The 23,776-nt window shown below is 33.1% G+C and overlaps 1 protein-coding gene and 1 long non-coding RNA gene across 2 annotated transcripts in view; one reads left to right on the top strand and one right to left on the bottom strand.

The window, feature by feature from the left end:
• LOC145296886 (pleckstrin homology domain-containing family B member 2-like) overlaps window positions 1-17,721 on the top strand; it is a 61,599-nt gene extending 43,878 nt beyond the window's left edge. The window contains exons 5-6 of the mRNA XM_080143032.1: window positions 11,780-11,991; window positions 15,808-17,721. Coding sequence (XP_079999158.1) covers window positions 11,780-11,991; window positions 15,808-15,938 — 343 coding nt within the window. The 3' untranslated portion in view covers window positions 15,939-17,721. The remainder of the gene's footprint in view (window positions 1-11,779; window positions 11,992-15,807) is intronic.
• The window catches only part of LOC145296887 (uncharacterized), a 60,946-nt gene that overhangs the window by 22,205 nt on the left and 14,965 nt on the right, over window positions 1-23,776 (bottom strand). The window lies entirely within an intron of this gene.

The raw sequence follows: 23,776 nt of genomic DNA, 5'->3' as shown, positions 1-23,776 counted from the left end.
TATAGGTCTTTAAAGACGCTAAGGTAGCGAAATAAATAAATGTCTCAAAGCTGTTAATGTCACTTGAAACAACAACAACAAATCTTAAATTTAAAAGTGATACAAATGTGCATTCAAGTGGAGAGTCATTGTAGCTCAGCGGTAGAACACCAGACTGCAGATGCTGGTGTCATAAATCCAATCCTAACCCATGCTGATGATGGCTGAGAGCAAGAAACATGTATGTCTAGGGGTTTACCTTTTATGTATGCAATAATATTTAATAATAAAAATAGTAAGTAAAAATATATTCCGTAAAAAAAACAAAGAGCGACTCATATACACATACATACATATATATATATATATATATATATATATATATATATATATATATATATATACTGTTTTAACATAAACCAAGACTTCAAAAAAATGGGTTGATAGCAACAAAAAGTGTATTTCATTATTAGTTACAATTATTTCAAGACCATTTGGACAAATTCAAACATTGTCATTTGAAAATTTTCACAAGAACAGCCTTTTTTCAGACTTGTTGAATAAAAACACTTTAACAATAAAACATTATGGAAAACATTTTCTTTATAAGGAAAAAAAACAAGCAAAACTTTTCATATATATATATATATATATATATATATATATATATATATATGAATAACAAAAAGTATTTATGGCTCTTTCAAAACACTAAAGTAGCAAAATAAATACACAGAAATATCATCTCGAAGCTGTTAATGTTGCTAAAAACAACAAATCTTTTATATATATATATATATATATATATATATATATATATATAAATGTAATTTACTGCAATTTATAAATACTCTTAGACTACAGCTTGTATAATACTGTAAAATTAAAGTACATATAAATATTAGTATCAATATTTATAAGACAATTCCAGTCAGAAAAAGAAGCTCAATATATAAGGTAGAGCTATATTTAATTGAAGATTTGGAATTAAATTCAAGAAATTAAAAAATTTACGACAACTTACTATTTGACAAAGAATCCAAAAATTTAAAGTTTTTTTCTCTTAATCCATAGAAATGGAGATGAGCCATTTATTGAAAATGCATGGATCTTTTTGTATCCCTTGTTGAATAATAAAGTTGTTGTAAATTTTTTTAATTCACTGAATTTAATTCCAAATTTTCAATTATATATATATATATATATATATATAGGATAGAACGATAAAATTGTTGCCCTGAAGAAAACAACACTATAGCTTTATTTTAAAACTTTTATTGAACAAAAATCAATTCTGGTAACTTGATTATGTAGTTAAGCTGATATCTATTCAATGTAGCCGCCTTCTGCCTCAATCTCTGCCTTGATATGGGTCTGGAACTGGGAGCATGTCTTTTTCACAAGCACCAGCGGGAGCTCGGCAAATACTAAACCTGACTTGTGGGAGAACATGTTGGTGATGTTCTTGACATATGACCAAACGAAATAGTCCAGCGGGTAATGGTCAGGGGAGGAGCAAGGGCAGTGAAAGAAGATTATAAAGTTGTAGCACTTCTTCTGAAGCCAAGCCTGGGTTTCTTTGGACTTGTGGGCTGACGCCGAGTCCTTCTGCCTCACCCAGGGTTTGCCAGCGGCCACCTGACTTCACCAAGGGATCACTATACTCTTCTGCACATCCAGGTACACTTTGGTGTCGACTTTTAAGCTGACTTTGAAACCACACCAAAGACCATAACCGTGGCTGGAAACTTCATTGAGCTGTGCCTTCAATTGAACCATCTGGATTTGCATTTTGAGGGTGCTGGCAATGGTCCTGTTGTCGTAACTTGTATCGATAGCACGAGTTGTACAGCAGCACACCTCCAATCTCGCTCATTGAACATTGTGTCACTTTCTGACATGATAGAAGGCTCCTATCACTCTTGGGATTTGTACATAACTGGCCAACTAGTAGATGTTCTGCAACAAAAAAAGAAAACCGGTTTTCATCAAATGGAAATGGAATCATGTTGCCTTCTCAAAGGCAACAACTTTATCGTTCCACCCTGTGTGTGTGTATATATATATATATATATATATATATATATATATATATAAGCTGTTTGTACATGTGCATCAACATCAAAGTTAAGTAGTTGAGTTAAACTAATTGCAAATTTAGAATCATAATTTTCAAGCTAATGTCAGAAGCTCTTGAATGTTTCTTATTAAAAATGGATAAAAAGTATTCGATACATATTCACTGATGTATTTTTATTTAATAAGAATGTTTTATTTTGTATTTATGTATCTTTATTTAGAAAATCAAACTATTTTTATGCAGAAAGATAACAAAAAAAAATCCCTATACGAAATTCATTTTAATTCATCTAAAAACCACAAAAGATAGTCTTATCAATAACGCATCTGCCTTCCATTTCAATATTTTATGCCATCATGAGATCAGTATGAATTTCACATGAAAATTGTTTTTTGTTTTTTTTTGGGGGGGGGGGGGGATATAGGATTCCAGTTATTTCCTAACTATTATTATTATTACTGCTACTCACTAGGAGTTTTCACACAAATACATACTTCAATTTAAAATTATAATTATTATTTATCACCAGCAACAACAACCTGATTATTTTTTTTTTTTTTTTGGTCCCCCTGACTCATCCTTGTCCATCCGCACTTTTCTCAATAACTACGCCTTGGAATTTTTAAAAAATTTTGCACAAACATTAAACATGATATGAGTAAAAAAGTAAGAGAATAGGTTTTCCAGGAAAACTCTGATTGCCCCCTTGGAGTGCCTTTCAGGTTAAAATCGTTAAAATTGACACTTCTGTGCTTATTAAAAAAAATTGATGCCTTTAATTTTTATAAAACTTTCTAAAAAGTTGTAACTAACTGATTTCTATATAATTTTGTTTGTCTATAATTAGCGATAACTCTTGGGTGTGCCCTAGGGGGTCTTTTAGAGATAATAAAAACACTCCATTTTTGGGACTCTTTTACCATATTTGTCCAAAATTTACTGTGTATGTCTATTTAGCAGTTTTGCATGGTGCTGAACTCAAATTTAAATCTGTTAAGGCCTTGGGGACTTTTGGGGGCTAAATGGTGGGGTGGGGGACAAATGATGGACTTAGTCATTTTTTTTTTTTTTTTTTTTGTATGGTGCAGAACTCAAATTTACATATGTTAAGGCCTAAAACTGCACCGTTTGTTCATTTTCACCAGGATTTTGACGTTCCCTGGGGACTTTTGGAGTTCAAGGGGGGGGGGCAAATGCTGAACTTAGTCATTTTTTTTTTTATGCCTTGTTCACTGTGCACTTCACTTGTTTTGAATAAAAGTGAATGAAAATTTTGGTACGGAAAATGAGATTCTACCATACCATTGAAATAAAAATAAGTTTGTTAAATAGAAGAGAGAAGCATGAGTATCATAGCACGTTATTTTTGTTCTTTCTTGCGTTTGACTGCGATATGAATCCTTCATATTGACGACATCACCAAAACTTAACATACACTGTTGCACAGACACATATTCTGTTAATGCGAAGAATTAGATCTGTCTTGGCCTTGGGCAAAGTGTAGTATCTGTTCCGGCAGATACTGCAAGCAAAGACCATATGTGGGGGCGACCCCACATATAAGACCTTGGTCAATGTAGGGGCAACCCTTCATACCAATTGTCACTATCCAGCTCCCCTACTCCCCGGGGAGTTGGTCCCCATTTCCCCTTCACTCCTCACATTAAAAATCGGCCTTGTGCCTAATTTGCTCAGTGGGGGAGCAAATAAATACCATCTGTTCCGACAGATACTGCAAGCTATGACTAGCTATGACTAGCAAAGACCAGATGTGGGGACAACCCCACATGCCTGACCATTAACCAGCTCCCATTTCCCACCTCTCGGGAGCTGGTCCCCTTTTTCCCTTCCCCCTCCCTTCACTCCTCACATTAAAAATCGGCCTTGTGCCTAATTTGCTCGGTGGGGGAGCAAATAAATACCATCTGTTCCGGCAGATACTGCAAGCTATGACTAGCTATGACTAGCAAAGACCAAATGTGGGGGCAACCCCACATGCCTGACCATTAACCAGCTCCCATTTCCCACCTCTCGGGGGCTGGTCCCCTTTTTCCCTTCCCCCTCCCTTCACTCCTCACATTAAAAATCGGCCTTGTGCCTAATTTGCTCGGTGGGGGAGCAAATAAATACCATCTGTTCCGGCAGATGCTGCACTTAAGATAATTTGTACCAGTCAATGGAGGGGAGACCCTCTATACTGGGACAATTATTATTTTTGGTAACCAGAGTGACCCCTTTTAGGGGAGCTGGTTTTTACCTCACATTAAAAACGGCCTTGTGCCTAATTTGCTCAGTGGGGGAGCAAATAAATACCATCTGTTCCGGCAGATGCTGCAAGCTATGACTAGCAAAGACCAGATGTGGGGGCAGCCCCACATGTCTGACCTTTAACCAGCTCCCATTTCCCACCTCTCGGGAGCTGGTCCCCTTTTCCCCTTCCCCCTCCCTTCACTCCTCACATTAAAAATCGGCCTTGTGCCTAATTTGCTCGGTGGGGGAGCAAATAAATACCATCTGTTCCGGCAGATACTGCACTTAAGATAATTTGTACCAGTCAATGGAGGGGAAACCCTCTATACTGGGACAATTATTATTTTTGGTAACCAGAGTGCCCCCTTTTTGCCTACTTTTAGGGGAGCTGGTTTTTCCTCACATTAAAAACGGCCTTGTGCCTAATTTGCTCAGTGGGGGAGCAAATAAATACCATCTGTTCCGGCAGATACTGCAAGCTATGACTAGCTATGACTAGCAAAGACCAGATGTGGAGGCAACCCCACATGCCTGACCTTTAACCAGCTCCCATTTCCCACCTCTCGGGAGCTGGTCCCCTTTTCCCTTCCCCCTCCCTTCACTCCTCACATTAAAAATTGGCCTTGTGCCTAATTTGCTCGGTGGGGGAGCAAATAAATACCATCTGTTCCGGCAGATACTGCAAGCAAAGACCCTATGTCGGGGCGACCCCACAGATAAGACCTTGGTCAATGTAGGGGCAACCCTTCATACCAATTGTCACTATCCACCTCCCCTACTCCCCGGGGAGTTGGTCCCCATTTCCCCTTCACTCCTCACATTAAAAATCGGCCATGTGCCTAATTTGCTCGGTGGGGGAGCAAATAAATACCTGGCCTTCAGGTTGGGATCAAAGTGTAGTATCTGTTCTGCAGATGCTGCACTTAAGGTAATTTGTCCCAGTCAATGGAGGGGAAACCCTCTATACTGGGACAATTACTATTTTTGGACCCAACCAGAGTGCCCCTTTTCCCTTTTTTTCGGGGAGTTGATTTAACCCCACTTTAAAAACGACCTCGTGTCACATTTTGCTTTGGTGGGAAAGCAAATAAATACAAATAACTTAAAAGAAGAATATCTATGATGACTGTAGTAGATTTGAGACAAGTCGAGTATACCATCACGAAACATAGGAAGCGGTACATATTGAATGTCCGAGACACCTGTGAAGTAGAGGCTGTCTCGTGAGGATGGGATATTCATCCATCTAAGATATCCTGGCCACAACAAATCGTATGAGGGATAGGGCAAAGAACATCAGTATATATAAACAGAAGTTGATCGACTCGTGTGTCATGCATGCAGCTGGACTTGTACGAGTAAATCTGGACTGCTAAGCCATCTTTGTGCTCATAACAATCGGACATTGCAATCTTGTAGGGATGGCCTTCTGTAAAGAAGTGGTAACTATCACCCACATGCACACAAGGAAAGGAGTGTCCTGGTTAAGTGTTTTTCTGAAGTGTTTGTTTTTTTTTAACCTTTCCCCCTTCCTTGATTTCCGTCCGCGTGTTCACTTGTCTCGCACATGCCTGTGGTGTACGTTTTGACTTTGCAAACTTTTACGAATATTGAATAAAAGTAACAATGTCTCTTTATTATAATAAAACTAATGTTTGTTTCTCTAAGCATATTTTTTTTTGTATATTTAAATGACACAAAATACATGCTAAAATCTCCTTAGCTTTGGGATTAATGAGAGACCTGCTCTCCCCTTTTTTATTTTTTTTTATTTACACCTTTTTTTTACAATTTTTTCAGTGGATTATTATCGAATTGACACTAGTTTACCAGATTATCAACAAAAATGAAAAAAAAAAAATCAATGTAAAATTCTATTAACTCTATTAAGCCATTTTAGTACCACTCAATGTTTTAAGGCCAAATTTTGTGGATTTAGCTTTTTTAAAGCAGTTTTGCCGGTTTTTGAATTTCATTTTCTCTGATTATTTTATACTAGCAGGGAGACCCGATGTTGCCTGGGATTGAATGATGATCAACAAATATTTCACACTTGTATATTTTTATTGTCATCGAAGTCCGTGAAATCGCCCAGGAGGAAGAAACATGCCTCCATGCAATAACTTAGTTCGGATCAAGTAAAGATTAGATACCCTGTAGCAGATGACAAAAATAAGCGAACAATTCAAGAGGCACCGTTTGTTCGACCTTGACATTGCTGTTAGTTGTTTCTAAACTTGTAATCAGGTCAAATAGCAGACATATTCGAATGTTCGCTAGCAAGATTTTTTAAAAATATATTTACAAAACTTTTAAAGATTTAAAAAAAAAATGTATTTTTTACAAAACATTTTCTTTAATATAAAATATTTACAAAACTTTTAAGGATTAAAAAAAACACTTTTTTCTATTTACGCAAAACTTTTTAATGTAAGTAATAAAACGAAGGTATTTAAACAAAATATATTTAAATAAATGGGTGTCTTTCTGAGTACGTACTTTTTATATATTTACAGAACTTTTAATAACACTATTAATAATAATTATAATAAAAATAAAAAAAATAAAATGAATGACCTATTAATTGCAAAACATTGGAAACTGAAATTTTTGGACGCTAAACTTACTGTCGCTTAATTTGCCTTTATAGAGAAGTAAGCAAATAGCAAGTTTTTTTGTTTGTTTTTTTATAAAAATAAAAATTATAAAAAGATCTGTATCTTGTGATGCTTCACTTCTATTTATAAAAATAAAAGTTATAAAAGATATGTGAATGAAATATACTTTTTTAAATCTCGATTTTATTATTCATAAAAATTGCCTCGGTCTAGAAGGATTTCTCCTCCACTGACCACCTACATACATCGCACTTTAAATAAATATTGAATTGTATTAAAAACGCATGAAGAAAGATAAACACACACACACACACTGTACATAAAAATTAATCTTGGTCGCAAAAATCCGAACAATACAGTTATTTTATATTTGTTTCTGTCATAAAAAGTTGGGTTATAATAATTTCATTTCAATTTTTTTTTTTTTTTAATTATGTACTTTTTTTATTGACATAATCCGAAATTCTCAGTTATAACTTCGGTTTATTTATTTATTTGGTATTATTTTACTACCTACCATGTTAAGAACGGCTTTCGGAATAAGCACCTCCCAACCTCCCCATGTTAAGAACGGCTTTTGAGGCTGGTTTTTTTTTTTTTTTTTCGAAAGCCATTCTTAACATAGGGAGGTTGGAGTGTTTATAATATGCTGGGGCTGGGGCATGTCGTAAAAATTTACCATTTATTTATATTATTATTATTATTTATATTATTATTATTAATAGTTTTATTAAAAATTCTGTAAACATATAAAAAGAACGTACTCAGAAAGACACCCATTTATTTAAAGATATTTTGTTTAAATACATTCGTTTTATTACTTATATTAAAAAGTTTTGCATAAATAGAAAAAAGTTTTTTTGTTTTTTTTAATCCTTAAAAGTTTTGTAAATATTTAATATTAAAGAAAATGTTTTGTAAAAAATATATTTTTACTTTTAAATCTTTAAAAGTTTTGTAAATATATTTTAAAAAAATCTTGCTGGCGAACATTCGAATATGTCTGCTATTTGACCTGTTTACAAGTTTAGTAACAACTAACAGCAATGTCAAGGTCGAACAAACGGTGCCCCTTGAATTGTTCGCTTATTTTTGTCGTCTGCTACAGGGTATCTAATCTTTACTTGATCTCTTAGTCCAAAATATATGTTATTCTACATTGCACTCGAGAGAACCTACTGTTTCTTTTATAAAATTATTTTATATAAACTTCTTTGCAGTTAACGAAAAAAAAAAAAATTAAGAAATTTACGTGCGGAGTTTGAACCTACAGACCATGTCATACAAAAAAAAAAGAAAAACATGCTATCAACTTACCCACTGTAGTATTTTCACAGCCCGTTGTTCTATCATTGTTGCTAAATGGCTTTACTGATGATAGATTAATTAAAATAACGGTTTCGATCATCAGTAATTATCGGGGGTATTCTGAGACAAAACTTAACTAAGATCATTCCCAGACTTATACACTAAAGTTCTGTAAATTTGAAAGAAAATTGTTCAGTTGTTTCGGAATCTGTAAGGAACGAACACGCACACACACACAGTAACATTTATATAATTGTAGAAATACATATTTATGGTTATCTTCAAGTTTCATTACCCAACATTTACAATCTAAGGGCAATGAATGGGTACCAACTAAAGATTTACCTTTTCAGCCATAATTTGCAATTAAATTTAAACAGTGATCTATCACTTATTAAACATTATTATTATTCTCGCTAGAGAGAGAGAGAGAGAGAGAGAGAGAGAGATAGCAATCAGAAAGTGATTCATTTTTGCCCCTTTTAGCAATTTAACTTTTCTTGATTCAAACAATATAATCCAAGCTCCATGAGTGATCCGACAGGTCATTTTACTTGTAGTTATGTATGTATATGTTTTTTATTTTTTTATTACTATTGCAGAGCAAATATGTGTTTTATTTTTTATTACCGTTTTATCTGTTTGGTTACATGTTTCGGATGTTGGATCATGTTTACGATCTAACAGCCTCGGAAAGTCTGAGGAAGCTACCTGACAGCCAAAAAACGGTCGGGTAGCTGAAACAATAATGTAACTAAACAGAAAAATATGGTAATAAAAAATAAAACGCATATTTGCTCTACAACAGTATTGAGCACTTTCTTCAGGTTTTTATTAATTACCATTTCTACTATATATATATATATATATATATATATATATATATATATACTTGTTTATTGTTATATAAACATGCTCACATCCCGCTGCTACAAATAGCCACTTGTTTCAATCAAACAACAGATATCATCAGGCAGCGACTTGACTATTCAAAAGTTTATTCATTGAACTTTTGAATAGTCAAGTCGCTGCCTGATGATATCTGTTGTTTGATTGAAACAAGTGGCTATTTGTAGCAGCGGGATGTGAGTATGTTTATATAACAATAAACAAGTATTATCAGCTCTTTTTATTGAGCACTATCTAACAACCTCGTTGAATTCATTAGTCCATTACTTTTGAATATAAAAAAAAAAAAAACCCGAGTATATATATATATATATATATATATACACACACATATCTTCTATCATTATATAAAAGAAACTTTGTCTGCGTGTGAGTTTGTTTCCTATGAGTTCCTAAGCAACTGAGCCAATTTTTATGAAATTTTGCACAACTATATTTCATGTATCTGGCAGTGTTCTTAGATAAGATTTTGTATTGAGATGTCTTTGATAACTATTGATAATTGAAAAAATCTAAAGAAAGAAGGAACAGGCGATTTTGACCAAAGTTAAGACCTTATACAGCCTAACATCACAAGTTCATTTGAGAAGTTTTACGACCACACAAGCCAAAAGGTTTGACATATAAAAGCAACAGTAGGTTCTTTAATATGACAGGGGCACATTCGAAATGAATGTTTCTTTTCAAAGCACAATTAAACCATGATACTTGATTTATTTCAAGCCTTTATCACCACACAAACAGAAAAGCCATGAAGTATATAAAATCAACAGTAGGTTCTTTGATATGACAGGACAATTTTTGAAATGAATGTTTCTGTTTAGAGCACAAATGAGCCATAATACTTGACTTTTGCATTTTTAACTTTGATTCAAGCCATTATATATAGAAATAATTTTATAAAATCAACGATAGATTCTCTACAGTGTAATGCAGGCTACAATGTATTGTGAACTAAATCACTGTGAGGAGGCATGTGAAGCTTTCTCTGAGTGCACCATGACGGGTTCCCAACTAGAGCAGGCAATCAATCGAATTGATTGAAAAATGGATAATTTTACCAATTTTGATGACAATAAAAATCTGTGAGTGTGAAACATTTGCTGATCATCATTCAATTCAGGGTAATCTCGGGTCTCCCTGCTAGTGCGTCTATATATATATATATATATATATATATATATATATATTAAAATATGCATCAACTGCATTTGAAAGCCAAATTACTATGCAATATTATGAAAATGAACAAATATTTTACTTGTTTGAAATTTATAATTTAAATATGTTTCGGAGTTAAACTCCATCCTCAGTATCTTGTTTTCTTTCTTTTTATTCTTCTTTTTCTTTCTTGCCATGTTGTAAAGTTGGAGAAAGAAAGGTCAGTAATAAAGATCCGTATGTTGTCTCTCAGCAGTTGTATTTTAAAATGTCAGAACGGTGCGTTGCCAACGCTAGATTAACGTCAAGGGTGTGAGGTCCGTTATAGAAGCATTGATTTAATTTGAATAAAAATTTATAATTTAAATATATTTTGCTGAGAGACAATGCGCAGATCTTTTGTCGGGTCTCCCTGCTAGTCCTCTACAATATTTTTTTTTTTTTTTTTTTAATTTCTAGTATTTTCAATTTTAATTGCTATAGGAAAATAACTCTAAAACTATTTATAGAGGTATTTCTCTTGATTTTGTGATTTTCTTGAATAAAAGAACATTATTTTTTGGATATCACAGTCACTAATTTGGTTCTCAAATGAATCAATTTATAGTTAACTAGCAGTTCAGCCCAGCTTTGCTTGGGCACTATGTACTATACATAACTTTATGTGCATATATATATATATATATATATATATATATATATATATATATATATATATATTAAAAAGTTTGACTCATGACCAGGTAATCTACATCTAAAACTCCAAGTGTTTAGACACAAAATTCGCGAAGGAGTTTGGTAGAGCCTGCAAAGGTCGATTCTTTCAACTTTGACCTTTTTTTCAGCCAAAAACCAATTAAAAAGCTTGCTCTATGTCTGAATACACTTTATGTAAAATTTCAAATGTTTAGACCAAAAATTGACTGAGAGATCAAATTTTAAAAAACTTTATCCCCAAATTTGACCCCTTAACATTTATTGTTTTATGCTCAGATCTAGTTACAAAGTCTGATCCATGTCCAAGGAACCTACATCTAAAATTTCAAGTGTTTAGATCCAAAATTGGCGGCGGAGTTTGGTAGAGTTTTTAAAGGTCAACTCGTTGAACTTTGACCCCTTGATAGCCAAATTTCTGTCCGAAAACCGATTAAAAAGATTTTCCCAAATCTCGATACCCTTATGTCAAATCTCAAGTCTGCAGACCAAAAATTGACAGAGTAGTTTGGTAGGGAAATGTACACACACATAGACATACAGACAATTTCACTTTTATAGATATATAGATTTTTTTATCATAACTTTCTCAAGATCATATTTAATCAGAATATTTAAGATTTGTAAGTGTATCTTTGGTAGTTTCTCAGTTTTAATCTGACAGACAAACAGAAAAGATAAATTTATATAATAAAAAAAGAAATACCTTAACTTTATATTACCTGGAATAATGTTTTCATATGTTTTTCTATTTTAACAGGGCTTGGGAAATTGCTCTTGAGGAGGCTCGAGTCCTTCGTCCAACGCGCAGTGTTTCCGACCCTGCTTTGGCTACACGCCAGGAACAGGTCTATGGTATGACTCCACCACCCACCTATGCCCGGCTCTACAACCAGCCGCAACTTGTCATGTATCCAAACAATGAGTTTTCAGGCACACACTCAGTGCAACAGGTGCACTACGCTCCCTATGGTAAGTTTCATGCGTGCACCAGAGGCGAAAATTGTTAGGATTTATGACAATCAGAAAATGATTATACTAGTGAAATGGTTGTGCATCACAGGTTCAAATTGGGTTCGGCATTCCAGGTTTTAATTCTACGAAAGTTACTGCATCATTTTCACCAATATCCTCAGAAGATTTTTTTGCAATAGACACAGTTTTCAACAACGATAGAAGCATAACATATCAGTGGAAGAAAAAGAGGGAAAGGAATTCCTTGTGCTTTTCCTTTCTTTCATTGCCTTAGAAAAAAAGATGTTTGCTTTATGCATTTAATTGTTATTGTGCAAAGACCTAGCAACTCTCCAACACTGAATGGTTAGAGACGACGATTGAAAGAAAGATAGAAAACGAAGAGAGTTTGACAAAAATGAGGAAGATGAAAGAAAGTAACTCTACGCGCATGTCAGTGAAACGATCTTCCAACCTTAACCACCTAAATATATATATATATATATATATATATATATATATTTTCCGTTGGGGTAATTGCGGTAACTAAAAAAAAAAGTGCTCTTTATATGCGTGATTGCCAAAAGGGCACTTACCCTAGACTTAGTGCAACTACCTCAAAGTATGGGGTGTATGTGTATGTATATATATATATATATATATATATATATATATATACTTACTTGCATGGACTCTTGTTTTGTACTATTCATACAGGGTGGCCCATTTAAAAGTAGCCCAGAAAATGTAGTAGAGAGGAGGAACATTCTTTTATTGTTTAAATAAATTGTAGTTTTATAAAAGATGCTGGAAGTGCTCCCCGTTGACATCAATGCATTTCTTGGCACGTTTAACAACGTTTGCAGATACTGCCTGTAGATCTTCTCTGGTGATTCTCCCGAGAGCGTTGGTAATGTTCTCCTTTATTTGGTTTAGATTGTGAAGATTATTTGTATAAATTTCAAAATTTTTTTATAATTATTGGTGTCATTGCTTATACAGAATGGCCCATTTAAAAGTAGCCCAGAAAATGTAGTGGAGAGGACGAACATTCTTTTATTGTTCAAATTGATTGTAGTGTTATAAAAGATGCTAGAAGTATTCCCCGTTGGCATCTATGCATTTCTGGACACGTTTAACAACGTTTGCAGATACTGCCTGTAGATCTTCTCTGGTGATTCTCATGATGACGTTGGTAATGTTATCCTTTAGTTGGTCTAGATTGTGAGGATTATTTGTATAAACATTTTGTTTTAAAGTATCCCAAAGATAAAAATCACATGAAAGTCCGGGGAACGTGGTGGCCATAACCTTTTGCTTATTGTTCTCTCTTCCATAAACATGTCATGAACTTGTGTCAATGATCTGTGTGACGTGTGGCAGGTGGCGCCATCTTGTTGGAAAAGGAATTGCATTTTGTCTTGTGGTGTCAGTTAGTCAGTAAGAGAAAGATCAAGCTACTTTTAAGTACGCCAATTAATTTAAAAAAAAAAAAGATTATATATATTGGACTACTTTTAAGTGGATTACCCTGTACAATAAACCTCATCGTGTTACCAAACCCATTGTTTGATAAATTATTGCATCTCTGAATTATCTGCTGATATGGAAATCCATAGAATAGCATAAATTAATAGTGTCTACAATTATACTTACTTCATAGGTCAATAGCTTACTGCACTGTTTGTAGAGATAGTCCGTAAGTTCAAACCTCACCTGGGGCATAATTATTTTTATTATGATTTTATCCCCCAAATTGACTTTGACATTTCAAATTACAATTACAAAGCAGATTTAGTTTTGCTTTTTTTCTCCTGTAATCTACTTCATGTTTTGAGGCAAAATCAGATGTAAAAATAATTATGCCCTAACGTTCAAATGCACAACCTCTAAGTATGATGTTCTAACATGGGGCCAAGTAAAAAAAAAAATAAAATAATAACATTATTAAATAAATCCTTTCTTGGAAAAAACGAGAGATGGAGGAGGGTGACAGTTTGGTTTATGTATTATTCTAGGATGCCCATCAAATCAATTGTTACAACCCTCATGACAGCCTTTAAAATGGGTGTCATAGATGATGATGAGGGATGTAGTGGAAAAGTCATACGAGGCAAAACCAATTGAATAGGGAGGTTGTTCCAGTATGATTATTCTCTTTTTATTTGTTGCTTAGTGTTTATCATGCATTCTCCGGTGCTCGTAGCTGAACAGTCTGAAAAACGAATTTCATGGTCACTGAAAGCTATGGTTGCAGTTGTCCGAAGATATCACATTAGATGTTAACACAACCAATTTATCACTCTTTTAACCGTAGTTCACATAGCACAAATTAGTTCCATTATTTTTCAGATGCAACTATAGTAAATAGAACTAAATCAGTGTACTTTTTAAACTCTTGATTTCTACTGGACAGCAAACAGAACTGACATACAGCCAAAGCTGACAACAGTTAATCTTTAAATAGTTTAAACTTAAAAAAACAAACAAACTAAGGACTACAAGTCTTCAATGAGCACCACCTTTAACAAACATCGTCTTTTGCAATAGGCTTCAATCATACAGTGGAAACGGACTAGAATTAAGCGATAGGCTTCTCGCTAAACTAACTGCAAAATATGCTTGCTTATATGTCAAGCTCAAAATGTCATTGGTTGGTCAGCAAAATGAATTATTTGCATAATCTGATGCAACTCACTTCATTGTTCTGAATATCTTTCTATACAAGAATTTAATATCTGAAGATTAGGAGTTCAATCCCTTTACAGGGCTATACTTGTTTTTTTTGTTGTTTTTTTTTGCATAACAGCTCCACCACACCAACTTCACGAACACTAATCTTTAATATAAAAGTGAAAATGTGTGTGTGTGTGTGTGTGTGCATTTTTTTGTATGTCCAGCAAAGGCTTTTTTCAGAAGGGTGGGGGGTCACTAATTCTTGCAACTTTTTATATACTTTCTAGATTATAATATCTCCGATTTACGAAACAAGGTCGCGTCTATCTTTTATTTCAGCGACTTTTATGTTACAAAATTCGCGCTGTGATTTCATTTCTCTATGACGTGATGTTTGACCTAGAAAACTAAACGTTGATGTTCGTTTAACCACCCGCTTTTTTAAACGTTTAATTTCAACCATTCTCACTTCTTTGCTTGTGTAGCGTCGTGGTAACGTGTCACACTTTTTTTTCCGCCTTAACCTCGAGGCTTCAGGTTCAAGCCTACCTCCTTACCAAAAGTTTTTTTTTCTTTTACACCTACAAGCACCCGGGCAACGTCGGGCGTCCCCACTAGTCATGTATAAAAGCGAAATCTGGCCAGTGAAGGTTGAGGATATGTGTTGCATGGAGAGAAATGATGTGAGAATGATACGATGGAGGTGTAATGTGAGTCTGAAACACAGGCTTAGATCTGATGACACTAGAGGCAGACTAAATCTGGGCAGTATAAGGGGATGTGTACAGAATAGGAGATTTTGGAAGAATTGATGAGAGTTATTGGGTAAGTAGATGTAGAACAGTTGAGATAACAGGGTCAGTTGGTAGAGGAAGGTTAAAGAAAACATAGAAGGAAGTTTATAAGACATGGGTTTGAAAGCAAGACAGATAAATAAAGACCTGGCCAGAGATAGATTAGTTTAGAAGGCCATATCTAGAAGCTATCCAACACATGCCAGCAAGTAGAACAGTCATAAAATCGAATGTGATGATGAGTAATCTGACAGGTAAGAAGTTTGGACGATTGTAATTATTTTTTTTTTTTTTTTTTTAGTTTTTGCTATTTTTTGTGTAGATCTTTTTCAAATTTATAAAAATGTTTTGTTTTTTTGTTCAGGTGGTAGAAATGTGATATACATGCAAGAACCTTACAGACGAAATTGCAGTGGGACAGATGTCGCCGTGGGAGCCGCCACAGGTTTTCTGGTCGGCTCCATGCTCTGGTCTCCTTTCCTCTGGTGGTGGTAAACAATAAAGTCTTTTGCCAGGATTTCGATGCCGGAGTGGAAGTGGTTAAATAAGATAAAGAAAAAAAAAAAAATGAAAGAGACTGGCGAATCACCTCCCACTCCCAACTTCTTGCATTCCTCGCCCGGCATTGACTTCTAATGTTTCTGTTTGATTCACTTTCTTGTCACATCTTTTTCACTTTTATCTTTCAATTTTTTTATATTAAAAACAAAAATAAATCTCTATGTATGCACATACACACACGGTGTCCATAAAGTTTGTGTACACTATAAAACACTAGCAGGGTTATTTGGTATCACCCGGAGTTCTGATTTTCGTAAATTATATAATTTACAGGGACAAAACAAAAGTAAGACCTAGCAAAATATTTTATTTTGTAATTTTGAAATGTCTTCATTTAATTTGGAGACAAAATCAAAGTAAAAAAAATATAAAAAAGAATTATATCCCAGGTGAGTTTTGAACTCTTAAACTTTGTCTCTAAGTACAACAAGCTAATCGATTGATCCATGACGGCAGGTACGAAATTATGATGCTACATAAACAAGACTGTCTTTTCTTTTTCTACTCCCTCTTATCATTCTCTCTCTCTCTCTCTCTCTCCCTTTCTAAAGGTCAAAGTCGGTCAGCCAAAGGCTATGAAAGAAGAGAAAATGTGTTTTTTTTTTCACCGGTGAATATCAAAGAAATTATTTGTTATTAAATTTGTACCCAGTGATTTGGATAATATATCAAGCTTTCGAACTGTAGTTCCTTCTGTGATATTATGTGACAAAGACTTAACCTCATCAAAGCAAAAGAAAGCAAATTGTTTGCATATGTGTTTGTGGAGATGCTAAACTCAAAATGAAACTGACTCAAGTGCTATATTCCTATTTCTCAGCTGAGATTGAGGAAAGATAAAAAGACAATTTTTAATTGTCAGTTTCAACTCTGAGATTGGTTGCAAAGTTGATCTATGATTTGGAAAAAAAAAAATAAAGAGCAAGATAGAGACAGAGAGCTCTTGTTTGCAGTCCACGAATTGGCTACCAGCAGGAGTAAGTTCAAATTCCCAAAGTTTTTTTTAAATTTTTTTTTTTACACAAGTTACTTATTATTAATCAAAACAGAAATTGTTGATTGGATTAAATATGAAACTCGATGAAATCAATTGGAAATTTTTCTTTTTAACAACACAGACCAATATTTGCCTTATATGACTGACAAAGATTTTTGTATGTAGTTTGTAGTAAAAACACTGTTGATCACTGAAGTACAAGTGGGGGTGACTTTATTTATATATGAATTGTATGCTGCACAATTATTTTAATTCTCAACTCTAGCAATTAAGATTGATGGACAATGCAGTTTTGCCAAATTGCTTTGTGTGTTAAGTTTTAAATCAGAATGTTCCTAATGAACGGATTTGAAAAGGTGGACCCTTTTATTGGCCACCAAATTTGACTTCTATAAGATTCTTTATGGAGACACATGGAAACAATTGCATATACAATCAAACGTTGTTTGTTAGAGCACTTAAAAGCTTAAATAATTGGTGCACTTTTATGCATTGCTGTAAAGCAGTTGGCAAATATTTTCAGAGAAATGCAAACATGTATGATTCTTGTATGATTATTTATTACTAACTAGCTTTATCTGTGACGTTACTCATTATGTAGTGAAGTTATTTTTTAATTTGTGTTTGCATATGTTTTAAACTTATATAGAAAAAGAAATAAAATTTTGGTTATAAGGGAGACAAATGTTTTTATATGCAATAAATAAGTTATTTCCCCTTGATGCTTTTGATTTTTTTTTGTCATAATTAAAAATGTTTCCATTTTCCTGATTGTCCGTGCAGGAATAATCTGTAATAGAGTATATGCTATTATCGTGCAATAACATGGTACAACAATAAAACATGAAAACTGGCTTGTCAGAATCCAAGTTAAATGTTATTTGGGTCCAATAAAAAAAAAAAAAAAAATCACAAGATAACTTTGTATATTAGATAATGGCAGACATGGAGAAAATTTTAAGTTACAAAATTTTATTTTTTTATTGACCTAAAACAAAACAAAAAAAAACCTTTTTCTCATTCTTTATTGCACAAATGCACAAAAACTTTAAAAAAAAAAAAATTGTTTTATATTCTACACGGATTTTATGGACACTTTTTAATTTTTACTTATATATGTATTTTACTTATATATGTATTTTACTTATATATGTATTTTACTTATATATGTATTTTACTTATATATGTATTTTACTTATATATGTATTTTACTTATATATTCTAAATTGTTATAATCGCGGAAATGATCGAATATGTGTTTGATTTGAAAAGAATGACTTTTTCTCTATTTCCTGACGAGCCTTAAAAAGAATGTATAATTTTGTAAATTAACACAAAACATTTGCATATTCCAGGCAAAATAGCTTTAAAAAGCGTATGAATTTGTTCTATGTATCATTTGAATTGATCATATTAATTTAGCATTAATATAGGATTTGTAGGCAAGACAGAGCCATATATCGGTGTGTATATATTGATTTATTTGCCGATGTAATGAGGAAACCTAGTAATTAAGGGAGGTGTTGTTATACTCTTTATTTTGAAGCCTAATGCTTTTTATCAGAAGAAGAGCTAGGTAGCTAAGTTGCAAACAGTTCTATCCGACATCTAGCTAAGGTTTTAATTGGGGTTATATCTAGTATATAGGAGAGTGATGGACAAGGGGTAATGGTGGGCATCTAAGGGGGGGGGGGCTTGAACTAATGCAGGCGAATTTAAGCTGTACTGGGAACTTTAGAGAAATTCAAAATTATAAACAAATTAGAGGATATGAGGAATAGGGGGATAATATAATATGGGACGGGGGGATGGTGACGATATGGATGAAAGAAACATAGGAAGGGGGCTGTATAATGGGGTCGAAGACATATTCAATGAGTAAAAGGAATAGATAAATAAGGGTGTTCAAGAATTATGAACAAGTGATAAAGAAATAAATGAATCTATATGTATCAATATATGGTTTTGTCTTGTCTATTATATTTAAGCTCTACCTTATCTGTTGAGCTTCACACATTTTGATAGCTCCACATTTGAAGAATCCTTCAATACTTTAATATCCTTCAAATATATATATATATATATGTGTGTGTGTGTGTATATATATATATATATATATATATAAATCCAGGCTTGAGATATTCAAAAGTAGGAACTAATGACCTCAACAAGGTTGTTAGATAGTGCTCTATAACAAGAGCAGTATATATATATATATTATTTATTTGCAGGTAAACAGTTACATTTGGTTTACCTTCGAATAAATAATAAAACTATATATAGTATTAGAAGTTTTTCAACCTTCAAAACTATATTAAAAAAACACTTAATCCCAAATTGTTTGTTAAAAATAGTTTGCTTGTGAGTCAATTAATCTCTTGCAATCACTGTATTAGTTTGCTTCTACGAATTCATGCAAGTCCTAATATTATTTTATGGATGGTATTAGTTATATAGTGATTTATTATTTATATAAGAGGTTAATTTATTATATATTAGCGGGACCAATTCCGGTGTTACCTGGGAATGACTGATTAAATATAAAAAAGATTAAAAAAAAAATGAAATATTTTACTTTGTTAGGTATAAAGAATAGAAAAAAATGTTTCTGTAATTTAAAGAAAATGAAAAACCTAAAATGATTATGAAAGGCATTTGCTTTAAAATGTTTTATCATGTGAAATAATTTCAATATTTATAGTGTTTCCAAAAGTCACACAAGTACAAAAGCTGCAATAAAAGAAAACAAAGAATACATTAAAAAATACTGAAATTACTTTAATTAAAAAAAAAAAAATAAAACGAATCAATTCTGCATGTTCCTTCCATAGTTAATCCATATGTTAGGCTTTAAAAAAGGCCAAATACAATCTATAAAGGTCAAACTATTTTTAAAAAAGGCTAAATTCACAAAATCTGGCTTAAAAGTGTATGGCAGTCTGTCAAACACTTTTGAGAAACAGTGTGCATGGAGTTCTGAATGATGAGCAACAATGAATTCATGAATACCTCAAAGGAGAGAAATAGAACCATAGCTGTTAAAGCCTGTACCAGGCAGAACACCGTTTGAATATAATATTCTGTTTGTTCTTTCCTTAGTCTGTACATTACGTTTTGTAATGGGCTAATTACAATTTTTAAAGATTAAACTACTTCAAAAAAGGCTGAATTCACGAAATTTGGCTTTAAAAAGGCTAATCTGGCAACCCTGAACAAGAATATGAGAATGACCTCCCTTTGATGTAACTTTGTTTTCAAATATAATAATAAATGATCATTGTTGTAATAGTGTGAAAAAGGAACTCATAGTAATTTCGACGTGCAGTGGTTCTTTCACTGAAAAAAAGAAGTCAGCAAAACATTGTATAAAAAAAAGGGAATATTCGAAAGAAAAAAAAAAACAGGGCAAAAAAAAAGAACATTTTTTGCCAAGAGGTGCTGGACTGATGGACCAAATTAAAGGTTATCTCTTACAATGTAATTTTTTTTATTTGTATTGAACTATGTAGCACAATATTACTTTCTGAGTATTTATTGGTTTTTATTTATTTCATTTGGGTCAGTTCTGCATTTAAAATATAATGGACACTATTTTGAAAGAAATGATAATAAACTCATATTTTCTGCATGTTATCGGTTTTTTATCAAAAAAAAACTAATTTTCTCTGCTATCCAGAAAAATATCAGCTTGATGAAAACATTTCTTGGTTGAATATATTTTCATTTGTGGAATTTTCACAGGTCCTGCTGGTTTTTAATATCTCCTTAATTACATAACTCTGCGCATATCTGGAAAAGATGTCAATATATTATTTCTTACGTAACTGAAAAAAAAAAAGATAAAATTTCAAGGTCTCAAATAAAAATGAGTTGGTAAATGTCTGCATAATAGGTGGGTTAAGATTTTTTTTTTTTTGAAAATGCGATATAAAATTATGTATAGTCAATAAAAATGTTTATTTTCTCTGATTATGACATGCTGAATGTTTTTGAGTTAAAATCAGTTTAGTATAATGTATCAATAGAAAGGAATAACAGTACATCGGCTTATACCAATATGGCACCTTGAGTGATACATGCTGCAATTTTACAAATAAGCCGATAATGCTAGCATATTTATTCATTAAAAAAAGTGTTTTTCTTAAGATTTCATGCATAATACTAAACTGATTTTAACTCCAGAACATTCATCACATCATAATGTAAAACAAAATCAATTTTTATCACTTTTTTCGGAAAATCTCAAGCTGCTATGTAAATTGTTCACGTTGAGTCTCAAATAAAATCGAGTGTTATTTTTATTTTTTTTTTTATGTTGATCAAGAAATAATTGATTAATTTTTGTAAAAGTGTGTTGCCAATGATCATTAGTATCAAACTCTGGTTGAAAGATGATTTCTATATTTTGTTTTATAAGCAGAAAGAAAGCAAACGAAATTGCGCTATTATGTAGAGAAGGTACCATGTTTTCGTCGGCAGCGGCCAACAACCCATAAACAATCACTATTCTGTACTTTCACCTAACAAAATAGTGTTTTCGTTGGCAATATCTGATGGTTTCATAAAGTTGTGTCCACAAATTGATTGAATTTGTTTTATCTGCTTACTCAAATTTTATTAGCTAAACATTTAAGCATATCCCAGTGGTTTATATTATCGGACAAAAAAATGAAAATGAAACTTCTCTACATTTCTAAGAGGGTATAAACCACACTCCTTAATTTTTTATAGATTAGACAATAGTAAAATTGCTATTACCGGGGTATGCCAAGTAATCTGGACGATTATTATTATGATCGTTTTTTGATATCTAGAAAATATGTATCAAGACGAAAGATATTTTAGGATAAAAATATCATGGTAGAAATGTATCAGGATTGTTAGCATAGGAATTTAAAAACAAACAAGAATGTTAGAACATAAACAATGATGATTTTAGCGATGGTGATCTTAACGTCATATGTAGTTAATGACGTAACAAGATAGATTAGTAATGCATAGAATCAGTTTAGTTAGAATTTGAAGTTAAGCGGGAAAAGTCAAGCAAGTTAACAGAAAAGATATACTGTGTCTGCATTTTGGAAGTTGTGTAAAATGCGACTTTAGAATAATGTAGAAAATTATAACGTTTTGCAGCTGTGATGAGAAGTCAAGAATAAAATTATATCAAATAGTTAATCTATTGTTTGGTTTCCTTCAGAGGGAGATCAACTTGAATAATGAGAAGAAACAAAGACACAATGGAGAGAGGTACGTTATTTGCCTGTGCATTACACAAACTGAATGTTAACGAACCGTTTTATTATATGTGAGGCACTTGCACATACATACAACAATAGACATCACACACTATACATATTATGTTAAAGAGACATCTGTTATATAGACCCTGTTTATATACCGTGCAGCCATACAACAAAATAAGGAGTAGCCAGGTTCTGTCTATCGTCCGGCTTGCACATTTCTTTATCTATTAGTCAGGTGCAGAAGTACAGTCAAGGACTCATCACAGACACATGGTGCTTGGCCTTGTTTCCTGATTAGTATAATGAATGCCATCCCCCCATCCCTTTCTTCTTCCCATTGCTTTTAATGCTTGCTTGCTACTCATGTCTATGCAACTAGTCTGGGCCGCTCTTGTCTGACAATTTGGGGGTATAGGTTTGGCAGTTTGTCTGACTGCTGATTCTAACTGACAGTACAGGAGTTCTAACTCTTTGGTAGCACTAATAGTGGCTGCTCTATCATCAGTTGTGTAATATTGGGATGATTGTAGTGCCATGTCATGTGTCGAAAAAGACCCAGCAATTATTTCCAATGGGCTTTCCCTGGGGCCAAAACTATCTGGATAGGACTAGTTAGCATCAAACTGACCTAATTCGTCCAATCCTCAAACAAAACAAAAAAACAAATAAAATGACATACAAAGAAAAAAAAAACACATTCAAACAAATACAATTGTTTGGTTAAGAGCAAAGACTGATGTTTATTTGGATTCAAAACATGAGTGTAATCTTAGCCGAGGATAATGTTTTCTTTCATGTCTGCTTAAAAAATGTAATTTACAAAGTATCAGGTTATATGGGTTTTTTTTATTATTAAGCAAAAGGAAATAAATAAGTCATGCTCATTTTTCTTATTCAAGTGGCATTCATCATCCTGGCTTATTTCTAAGGAAGAAGTTTTATAGGAATATCAAGTTCACATGTATATCCTGGTCAGAGGAGACAATGTTAAGCATTTGCAGGGAATTTTTGATGTCCTCCTACATACAGCGCCTGGTATTCCTAAATGGTCACCCATGTGGTACTGAGCAGGCTCAATGTTGCTTAACTTTGGTGATCTAACAAGAACCCGTGTGACATTAGTATATAGAGTTTGAAATTTTTTTCTATTGCTTATGATCAGAAGTGGTAGTATCTGCCAGAGATGGATTAGATAGAATCTGTCCTTATTATGACATGAAACTACATCCAGTGGTATAAAGATATGTATTTAGCATGTATGCTATGTATTTGCATGGATGTGGGGGTGTAGGCTCTTCAGTTGGGAGTTTTTGAGTTTGTTTTTTTTACAAGGGAGTCACCAGTTATCTAGGCCTGAAGGCTACTCAGGATTAATGATTTTAAGGTGATCAGTGAGACAATAGTGTATTGATCTGTAGTGGTGAAAATTTGACTATTTAAGGGGACGGCTCAGTAAGAATTTGTTTATATTGGACTTGAAGATGGCCACGTTATAGTCAGATGGAAAGCAGGCTTCCAGTAAAAAGTTC

The sequence above is a fragment of the Euprymna scolopes genome, chromosome 17 (genome assembly GCF_053919585.1).
Source record: "Euprymna scolopes isolate OS-2025 chromosome 17, ASM5391958v1, whole genome shotgun sequence".
Lineage (NCBI taxonomy): Eukaryota > Metazoa > Mollusca > Cephalopoda > Sepiida > Sepiolidae > Euprymna > Euprymna scolopes.
The sequence above is the reverse complement of the archived record's forward strand: the minus strand, read 5'-3'. Positions and strand labels throughout refer to the sequence as shown.